Source organism: Hoplias malabaricus, chromosome 3, assembly GCF_029633855.1.
Source record: "Hoplias malabaricus isolate fHopMal1 chromosome 3, fHopMal1.hap1, whole genome shotgun sequence".
NCBI lineage: Eukaryota > Metazoa > Chordata > Actinopteri > Characiformes > Erythrinidae > Hoplias > Hoplias malabaricus.
Window position 1 is genome coordinate 19,706,847 of NC_089802.1, and position 10,571 is coordinate 19,717,417.

Genomic DNA, 10,571 nt, shown 5'->3' on the forward strand with positions numbered 1-10,571 from the left:
CATTTTACATAAATGAACACAGTTCTGGGTTCTTAAAGAAATGCCTGTGACATACTTGGGTCAAAAAACAAAAAGGATCAAACACTACAGCAGAGTTCTCCCCCTGTCCAAACAGCCCAGTTTAGAATGACAAGCAAAAAGAACCAGCCGGCTTTTACTGCTGTGCCAACACATCGGCTGAATCCCAAATGTCTCTTTACAAACTTTGTAGTGCACACTGTAAATCATAAAATAAGGGTTTCTGCATTCACATAGTACACTGTATGTTGAATTATAAAACCGTTGATTTGCTATAAGCTTCACATCTTCCAGTCAAACTGGTGCCCTGTCTATGTGTAGTAGTTTTAGATTTTAATGTATGAATGTGCACTATGTAGGGAGTATGGCGTTATTTGTGACACAGCTCAAGTTTCTCATCCACTGGTGTTTCACTGTGCTGCATGTGCTAGGCGCATGTGTATTGACAAAAATACACACAAAATTTAAATCTAGCCAATCACATGCATGACGCGTGCTCACAAAACGCATACATATATGATTTGGTTCCACATACGACAATGACTTTACGTAAAATGCAGCACAGATGTGGTACATCTCGTATTATCCAAAGTTTTCAGACTTGGGATAATACAGACAAGTTTTTATCCCAAAAACGTATTTTTTCATATGTCCCCAATAAGACAAGTTTTCAAACTTTATGATTTGAAAATTGCACTCTCTTCTATTTGTGATTTGTACCACAAACATATTCCATTTTGATATTCATCCCTATTTATCACCTTGAAATCAAAAACAAGGTCTGTAAACATAATCCCAGTCTGCAGTCTGACAAACTCAGTGTCACTCCCTCTGCAGTGCAAGGGGGGAAATCAACGTGGGCATCAGGGAATGCGAATATGCATTCTCTATCAGAGCTGTCCCTGAAGTTGTCAGAGCATTGGACTCCAATTTATATATAAATTATCTACGCTCCTCTAGAGCCTGTCAGTGCTCTTCATGTCCGACTAGGACAAGGCCTCAAGTGTACTCTAGGTCTCCAGTGGACACAGTCTCTGTGACGACTGACCTCGGGCAGCTATGACAACACAAGGTCGCCTTGAACACCCTAGCTCAGCAAGTACTTTACACACACTCACACTGTTGCCTGTCATTTCAACACAACAAAGGCCATCTTGCGCCACACCACTGGACACAAACAGCCACTGCCTGAGAGGTGGACATGGTCCCTGAGCTCTGTTGACAGTGAGGGATGGCACAAGAGTAGCTAAGGGTGGATATTTAAGCACAAATACGACATCACAATATTTCAATGTCATAATACAATATCAATAATAATATTTCGCCAGATTTTCCTTAGATTGGAATAAAACAAAACAGCAATAAATAAATGATTATACAATCATGATATAACAATCCAATCAGCTGCTTGTTACTATGATGTTTATGCAGTTAAACCTGTCCCTATAAATCTGTCTTTGTTTTGATGCATGCAGTTCTTCAGTGTAATGAAAATATACAGAATACTCAGGCTACAGAACAACATACAGTTATTATCACAATAACAATGAATGATCAAACTTTGTTCTCTAGAGAGATGGAAGGTTTGTGTGTGTGTGTGTGTGTGTGTGTGTGTGTGTGTGTGTAATGTATAATTGTAATTCAAAATTATAATTCGATCATTCGGGCGGCATGGTGTCACAACAGGTTGTGTCATAGTCATACAGCTCCAGGGATTTGGAGGTTGTGGGTTCAAGTGACTGACAAGGTGACTGTCTATGAGGAGATTGGTGTGTTCTTCCTGTGTCCACATGGGTTTCCTCCGGGTGCTCTGGGTTCCACAGTCCAAAAACACACATTGGTAGGTGGATTGGTGACTCAAAAGTGTCCGTAGGTGTGAGTGTGTTTATGTGTGTGTGTGTGTATGTGTGTGTGTGTCGCCCTGTGAAGGACTGGCATCCCCTCCAGGGTGTGTCCCCGCCTTGCGTCCAGTAATTCCGGGTAGGCCCCGGACCCAATGCAAACCTGAACTTGGTAAGCGATTACAGACAATGAATGAATGAATGTTGCATAGTATTAATACATTTTAATTGTCATTTAATTAACCAAATGATAAGCTTAAAATGAAGTAGTTTGAAAATAGAAAATGAGAAAAATTTCTCACTGTATTTTTTATGAGTTCTATCAAGGAGTGCTGCAAAAGCATGTGCATCAATTTTTATTTTGTTCTTTTGGATAATATAGCATCCAAATGTACATGTGTGTTTCGGTTTAGACAGTTTAAAACTGTGATTTCTGAGGTAGAGGTTGTAAATGTATTACATTAATGCTTAATTTTTAGTCTTTTTTTATATAATATGACAGCATTTTAACACTATATAATAGTTACCATAAAATAACAAAAACACCAGAATCATTTAAAACTTATTTATACACAATATCTGAAGTTACTAATTTTCCCATTGCTACCTGTCATCCAATTCTCACATAAATGTTCCAAAATCTTGTTTAAAGCCTTCTTAGATTTGCAGTGGGTCTTACTACAGTAAAAACTGTTTCTAAATGCCTTTAATTTCAGAGGCAGTGTCGGATAGGTTTGATTTGGAGTGACGCATTACTACAGCGCTCAGCTGACTATCTCCCAATGTCTGAACCCATGACACTGTAAATTACCATTCACGATACTGAAAAAATTTTCAGAATTTCTGATTCAGAAAATGTACCATGACAGTTTGGCTTTCTCTGGTTTGGGAAGTTGAAACGGAGTGAATGCAGCAGCATTGAAGCATTTTTATTCACCATTTCACATATTGGGCCACACTAGATCCACAGAACTAAACTAAATGATGCTTTCTTTTGAATAAAATACCATCCCCCTGCATAAATCAAATATTTGACATGAAATATTCAGAGAGGATGCAATCATAAGTGTCGTCTAGGTCACTGGATTAATGTTATATCTGAGGATTATAGCCAATAATCATATTTAATTTAGCAGAAAATGGCAAATGAACATATCACAAGCATTCAGCTGACCTTGAACTGCTATAATACCTATAGTAGCCTTCGTTTCATCCTCGGTTCAATACGGCAGTTGATTTTTGAATATTAAGAGTATTCATGTGAATTTGCCACTTGATTAGCGAGTGATAATGTGTTACACAGCGGCACAGAGGCAAGGCATGAGCACATGTGCTTCCTCACCCCCGCGCTGTTCTACTTCGGTACGAATTATCCAGCGTTTGACTGACAGCCATCTGGCACCCTGCCAGCAGTGTAACACATACAACTAGCAAAATATACATAGCATGCTAGTCTAACACACCAGCTGTAGCTGAAGTAAACTAGCCATAGAATGTGACTGTATCAGTTCCAGCCGTCTGTGCCCACGTCATTTACAGATATGCACATGTTCACAAATAGCAAGCAAACGGTAATATGCAATAGGATGAGTTAGCTGTCAGGAATCTTACCATGATTTGATTTGGAAGTGTGAACAGGGGTATAATGGTTCTTGGAGCCCGTCCGCTGTGGAGTGTCGTCTTTGGATGAGCTGTTCATTGCCGCAAAGTTTTCACAGTCATATTGGGATATAGGAATGGGTCCTTGTTGCCTCAAAATATCTGCTAGGGCTCTGTAAATAAGATGGGGAGAAAATAAACAGCAATGAGAGGCTCTAAGAGTTAAACAGATTGAAAAGAAAATAACATCTTCTCCAATAACTCTGGATTCTGTTGTGTTTTTAATGTGTTTCAAAATTGAAAATGCAAACATTTGATCTTTTGTCATATTCAAAAAACTCTGACTAGCACCCATAGGTAGCCGTGGGCTTTGTAATGCAGAATCCTTATGCACTTTTAGTGCATTGGTTCTGTTTACAGTGATTGAGGAAATCTGAATAACTTTGGCATTTTCCACCCTTCACTTCTTTAGCGCGATGCAAATGTCACCAGCACAGTTTCCAATTACATTCGGATTCTGTGTGTTTGTTTATTTATTTGCTCGGAAGCCTTTGAAACAAGGCTTTCCACAAACAACATAGTAAATTTTACAGACGCCACTAAACCAGAACGAGGGGTTAATGACTCTGACTTTAAATACATGGGACCTGCTTCACCTCTATTAGTGACAGAATTACACAAATTGTTTCTGCACAGATTCTTCCAGATTTGTGCTTGTTTATATGGTAAGTCATATAGTGCATAGAGAATAGAATGGTCAATATCAACCAGAAATATAAAACGTCAAATTCAGCAGAGGATGTTATGTACATGAAGTGCAGGTGGCCTGTGTGTGCGGACATGGGGGAGAGCTGAGCCAAGCTTCATTTCACCAGATCAGGATGGAGGAAAAGTGAGCAAAATAGATATGGATAAGTCGTATAAGTAATTGTGGTAACATTTCCAATACCCTATGTAAAAATAATGACTGTTCTCTAAAAACTTACTTTGATATGATTTTACCTGAGCCAGTGTCACAACAAATGCCACGCCTGGCCATTATAACTCTAAGTATACCATCACTTTACAAAGAAAATATTCATTCATTCGTTATCTGTAACCGCTTATCCAGTCCAGAGCCTACCTGGAATCATTGGGCGCAAGGCAGGAATACACTCTGGAGGGGGCGCCTGTCCTTCACAGGGCAACACAGACACAATTACTCACACCTACGGACACTTTTGAGTATCCAATTTACCTACCAACGTGTGTTTTTGGACTGTGGGAGGAAACCAGAGCACCCGGAGGAAACCCACGCGGACAACACACCAACTCCTCAAAGACAGTCACCTGGAGTGGGAATCGAACCCACAACCTCCAGGTCCCTGGAGCTGTGTGACTGTGACACTACCTGCTGCGCCACCGTGCCACCCAAAACAGAAAAACATATATCTCCAAAATAATAACTTTACAGGAGAAAGAGGAAAACCTACTGAACTGTCAATGGAAGTCAATATGGCACCAAATAGGGTTCCTCTATTATTATGATGTCAAGTTTGTAACAACAGAGGAACCGTTTTTAAGTGCCATATAGAAGCATTTTCTAAAAGGTGCTGTAACCATCTATAGCATTATCCATCAATCTGAAGAAAGCAAAAAGCATTTAATCATGCAAAAGATTCTTCAAGTGTTCAGGGTTCTATGTAGACCTATTTCATTTAATAAAGAACCCTTGTAGACCCTCCATTTTTAAATGTACACTCTCAGACAAAAGTACAGTAGGGGTACATTACTGTCAATAAAGGTAAAAACAGTGTAAATGTTCATGTTTTCCCTCAAGGTAAATTACATTCTATTCTCCAGAAGAAGAGGTGAATATTTGTAATCTTTCATTATAGAACTGTGTTCAATAAAATAATATAATATAAGTCCTGGAGATGAAACTGGACCGTTAAATGAAATCAACAAAACAACTGATATATAATATGGTAGAAATATGTTCCCTAACTTGAAGTACTGAATATATACCCTTGAGGGTACCACCACAGTGACTGTTTTTCTGACAGTGTAGGTGTGGTGTAGCCTTATGATTAGTGCCCTTCTGAGAAGTGTTAGCACATACATTCATCACTGGAATTTCATGACTATAGGCTCCACCATACAAGATTTCTTACAAATGGTCTGTATGAGATGAGGCGAAGTGCAGCAAGAAAGTAAGACATGGACAGAGATCATCGCTGTTGTCGTAAACGACCTGAGAGGGTTTTTTATGATGGGCTGCCCAGCTAGAGGGTAACATCATTATGAAATCAGTTCTTATAGTACAGCTCAAATGGAGGGTAAAATTGAAGTATCTGTAATGAGCTGTAAAGCCTTGTCTTTGGCCAAACACAAGACAGAGGGTGTCTAAAAAGCATCATAAACTGTGCACATTCCGGCTCTGTTAGGGAATCTGCACACGCCTGCCACACACCCCGTTTAATATTCTGTGCAGCACTGGTACGAAAGGGATGCACGTCTGCAGGAGAGAGAGAGAGAGAGAGAGAGAGAGAGAGAGAGAGAGAGAGAGAGAGAGAGAGAGAGAGAGAGAGAGAGCAAGAGAGAGTTCAGCTGTTCAGTCGCATAAGCTGTTCACAATGCAGTCAGGACAGAGACTGCTGAATGTGACTAAGGCCTCCGGACACACATGGACATTTAATGCAGGGACGTTAAAGCTGATGGTGGAATAGCTGTACTGATTGACCACCCAGGGCCATTAAGAGGAAAGGGCCTGGTTGAAAATGTTTTCTATTGGCTCTTTACCACTGCATGGTACCTACACGACTACTCTGCTGTACTGTTTTTTTTTCTTGCTTTTCAATTAGGCAAATGTGGCCACTGGTACGTGGAACTGTGTGCTTATTTATTCCCTGCTCCCTCGTGGTTCCAAGCAAGCCGAGTAGGAACCAAACCATGAAATATAAACCTAGCAGAGCGCTGATTAGTCAGAGAAACTTGTCTAAAAGACGCAATGTCGACAACCAGCACAAACTCACCATTTTTAAAATCTCCAGGCTACAGCAGCAATAACATTTGTTTTTATTCAACTCATAGCAGCTCATAAATTACACCACAGTCTTTTAAAGACGTACAAACGCACCTTGGATTTGTAGCTGACAGAAAATCCAGTGAGAGCCGGATGGTGCCACATGGAACAAATAAAATATCTACTGATCTGTCTGAACTCACAGACCTTTGTTCACATACAAAACCTACAACAGCAACACAAATACATTGTGTTACAGCTACACAGCTACATTTCACAGGGGAGCTGTGTAGTGGAAAACCAACCAGGTACAAAGCGAGTAGAGCCGAGAAGAGCCAAGTCCATGCTGTTGAAAAGCACTATATGTTGGTAGGTACACATATCTTGTTTGTGAAATAAAATTAAATGATCATAAACATACTGCATTTGGATGCTGCCAGCTGGACTAGTTAAACAGTCCATTGTGATATTCCGCCCTGATTCAGATTTTGTTTCTGATCTAAAACAATGGATGAATTTGACATGAGTAAGCACATTTTAAACAGCTCATTTATATAATAGATACAGAGATGCCTAGAGCACTTTTAAAATATTTTATCAGCAACGTCATTACATCTCTATTTATCAGTGATGGGCTAATGTTTGAGACAATAAAACTACATTTAATTTTCATTCATTTTCATTTTTAAAAAATTTTTTAAACAGCATACTAGCATGTACACATCAAATGTGCATATTAAAACATACTTATACGTAGTATTTTAGCCTTTGTTGGTCATATACCTCCTCCAAATATCAATGTAAGAGAATACATAAAGATGATGGTTCTTTCATAAATTCAACCCTAACACTTCTCACAAAACCATACTTTTTCAGATTGAGACAGGTTAGACACTACTGCTGCAAACATTCACGTTGGCCACATAAGCACTGTGTCACAACACTGCATTTATGCTGCAGTACAGTACAGCCGAGTAGGATCAGACCAGAGAGGCTAGTCTTCAATCCCCTCCCGCATCAATGAGCTGGGTCACAACAAGTCATTCTTCATCTGACCACTTTTGGTAGGTACTAAGAACTGAATGCCAGGAACAGCCCACAAGACATGCTGCTTTGGAGATGCTCTGATTAAAACATAGTGACCATCACAGTTTGCCCTTCGTCAAAGTTGCTCAGGTACATACACCTCCTCAGGTACCTGCTTCCAACACACCAACTTCAAAACCTGACAGTTCACTTGTCCCACAGTTTGTCAGCTGACACTGTAAAAAAAAAATAATCAATGTTATTCACTTCAGTTATGAATTGTTTTAATCTTGTGGCTCACTGGTGTACACTTGAATGTGAAGATGCCAAAATAGGTCTTTGGAGCTTTGTCATAGAAGAAGCACTTCTGGTTCCCTAAGAGTCGTGCAGTGGATGATTCAATCAGTGTAGGCTGCTTCACAAACACTACATTTTCCCTGCATTTACTTGTTTCCCTGAGCTCCAATTATGACGTTCATGTGAGTTTATGTAGCATGATAATTCATTTTTACATGATCATTTTACAGCCTCTATTTATACTTGAGTTTTAAACAGGGTTTTTTATTGCTGTGCCTTCAAGACTAATATATGTAAATGAGCTCTGTCTTGATAGGCTGCCGTGTTGCCATTCATTCTAAAGTCTTAAAGACTCCTTATTACTTCAGTGTGAAGGGGCGGGGCTAAGAGCCTTTAAAAGTATAATGGACATTTTGGTACTTCACAAGAACAGTGATTTCAAAACATGTCGTTTTTGAATCTTAATGTCGATAAATGGACAGCAGTGACTTGGACGTGAATAATATGATTTGGAAATGTAATACCTTTTCTTGTGCTCTTTTTTCCCCACTGCTTTGCAAATGTATGGGTAACAGGGGTGTGAAGTTTTAAGAACCCCTGTATAACACCAAACATCTCCTAGAACCTTTCAGTTTATATTTTTGAAAGTGCATGCAGCTTTTTGCAAAAGTTTAGACGCACTTCGTCAAAATTTGACATTTTGGTGATTTTGGAAGTGAACACAGAGAACATTTTGGCACATTTGAATACTGTGTATTTTCTGTATTAAACATATTAAACTGATGTCAAACTCAACAAATACACGGAACCTGTGAAGTAATATCATATTCATTGCTTGTAAATGTATGGGATGTATTAAGTTCTGTGCCATTTAATCAGACAAGTCCAAAGTTCTTTGCATACTGGCTGTGCAGAACACAGTGTACCCAAACCAGACCACGCACTGTAACCACCCTCCCTCCCTCCACTCACCTGTGTATGTTCATTTCCTGAGGTGGCTGGGTGGCCTTGTCGTACGCCACTTTGGTGGACACCCCCACCACGATGATGAAGGCGATGACCCCGCACGTGATGTACACGGCGGTGTTGGTCTGGTCCATGCTCGGGTCGTAGGCGTCGCCGGTGGGCGCAGGGGACGGCGGCACCGTCTTCACCCAGTCGGGTTTGTTGTAGTTCTTGCAAACACGCTGGTCCAGCCGGTTGCCCTTGAACTGGCAGCAGAAGCGCAGGAAGCACGAGCCGCAGCAGTAGCGGTGGTCCGTGTTGTTGCACTCGAACTCCTTGTCGAACTGGCCGCTCACGTCGTAGTAACCCAGGCACGTGTCGTGCGTGGCCGCGGGCTGCGTGAGCCGCTGCGTGCTCGCCGTGGTGGTGGTGCTGCCGCTCGCGCTTGTACTGGTGTTGTTGAGCTCGCGCAATTTGGGCGGCCGCCGGGGCGCCGATTTGGCGCGCTTGGGCGCCGTGTTGCACAGCACGTGCAGGGGGTCCACGTAGATCAGAAGCAGTAGGAAGTGTTTTATGCCCATTTCTAACGCTACTTTGGGAGTCTCTTCGTGAATTTCACCTCTTATTTTTTGTGTGTTTTGCAACCCTTTCACGCGAGTCCCTCACGAGGTCCAACCGTTCCGGCCACCCCTCTCGCCCATCACAGAGGGGGCTGATTCAAATGCGCTGCAGTTGTTGTGCACTGTTTGCGCCCATGGCGCACTGACACAAGACCTGGCCGTTGCGAGGCACTGGGAAGGGACTGGTGGGCTTCAGCAGGGGCACCAACATCTCTCTCGCTCTTTCCCCTCACCTTCACATGCACACGCTCTTATACAGCTCACTGTCCGACTTGCTCTGAGTGGGAAGCAGACAGCAACTTCACTGTTAATTAAAGCCATAAAGAAAAGCATTTAGCTGTCATTCATATTGAGTAGGGAGAATCAGGAGGCGAAGACCACCAAGTGCAGCTATGCATTTTTCATTGCAGCCGCACTTTAAAACTGATTTCAACCCACCTAAAACCCAATTAAACATTTACAGCTGAACGTGCAACTGGATTTAAGCCATTCAAATATTAATTGAATCAAACATAAGTTAGCAAAATGCACGTGAATATCTCATGTACGTTTTACAAGGGAATTAAACACCCAAATAAATAAAATGCAAATAAAAGCACGTATTGCACTTTGCACCAGCGCTGTCCACATGTTTTTTATCATTTAAAAAATAACTCGCATAAAAAGACAACAATCATAATCCAGACATTTGTATTCGGCATCAACGTCTGAAGAGCGTAAACTGTGTAAATAAATAGTTTCTTCTTTCCTTATCGTTTAAGTTACATTACTAAAAAACATCACCAGGTCTGAAGTCACAGAACAGAGAGAAGTTACCTCCACTCCAGAGCTGCTGTACATGGTTGCGCGAGCACTGCTGGACAGTGAATGAAGCCGCATGACAGCAGCAGCGGCGGCGTCCCGCGCGCTCACGGACTTCTTTCAGCGGCCCGCCCTCCTCTCTTGCGTCATCACCGTGCCAACGTCACGCCCCGAGTACAATACTTTCTCTCTCTCTCTCTCTCTCTCTCTCTCTGTATCTGTAATAGGACGGACGCCCACCCAACAAACTCCTTCAAACTCCGCCCGCACTCCGGCAAACTCCACCGCATTCAACAATATCAGCCAGCAGGTCCCTCTCTAATGTATGGAGACCCTGCCTAGCGTTGACCACACTAAACCCGCCCCCGCTGCGCTCTGATTGGGCGAGAGTTTACATTCATTGGACGGGCTGTCTCTGAG

The 10,571-nt window shown here is 41.6% G+C and overlaps 1 protein-coding gene across 1 annotated transcript in view; it reads right to left on the bottom strand.

Moving 5' to 3' along the window:
- shisa6 (shisa family member 6) overlaps positions 1-10,305 on the bottom strand; it is a 98,226-nt gene extending 87,921 nt beyond the window's left edge. Inside the window, exons 1-3 of the mRNA XM_066666588.1 lie at positions 10,167-10,305; positions 8,758-9,627; positions 3,471-3,631 (exon numbers count right to left, since the gene is read on the bottom strand). Of these exons, the coding sequence (XP_066522685.1) occupies positions 3,471-3,631; positions 8,758-9,311 (715 nt within the window). The 5' untranslated portion in view covers positions 9,312-9,627; positions 10,167-10,305. The remainder of the gene's footprint in view (positions 1-3,470; positions 3,632-8,757; positions 9,628-10,166) is intronic.
- Between the last annotated feature and the right edge of the window lie 266 nt (positions 10,306-10,571).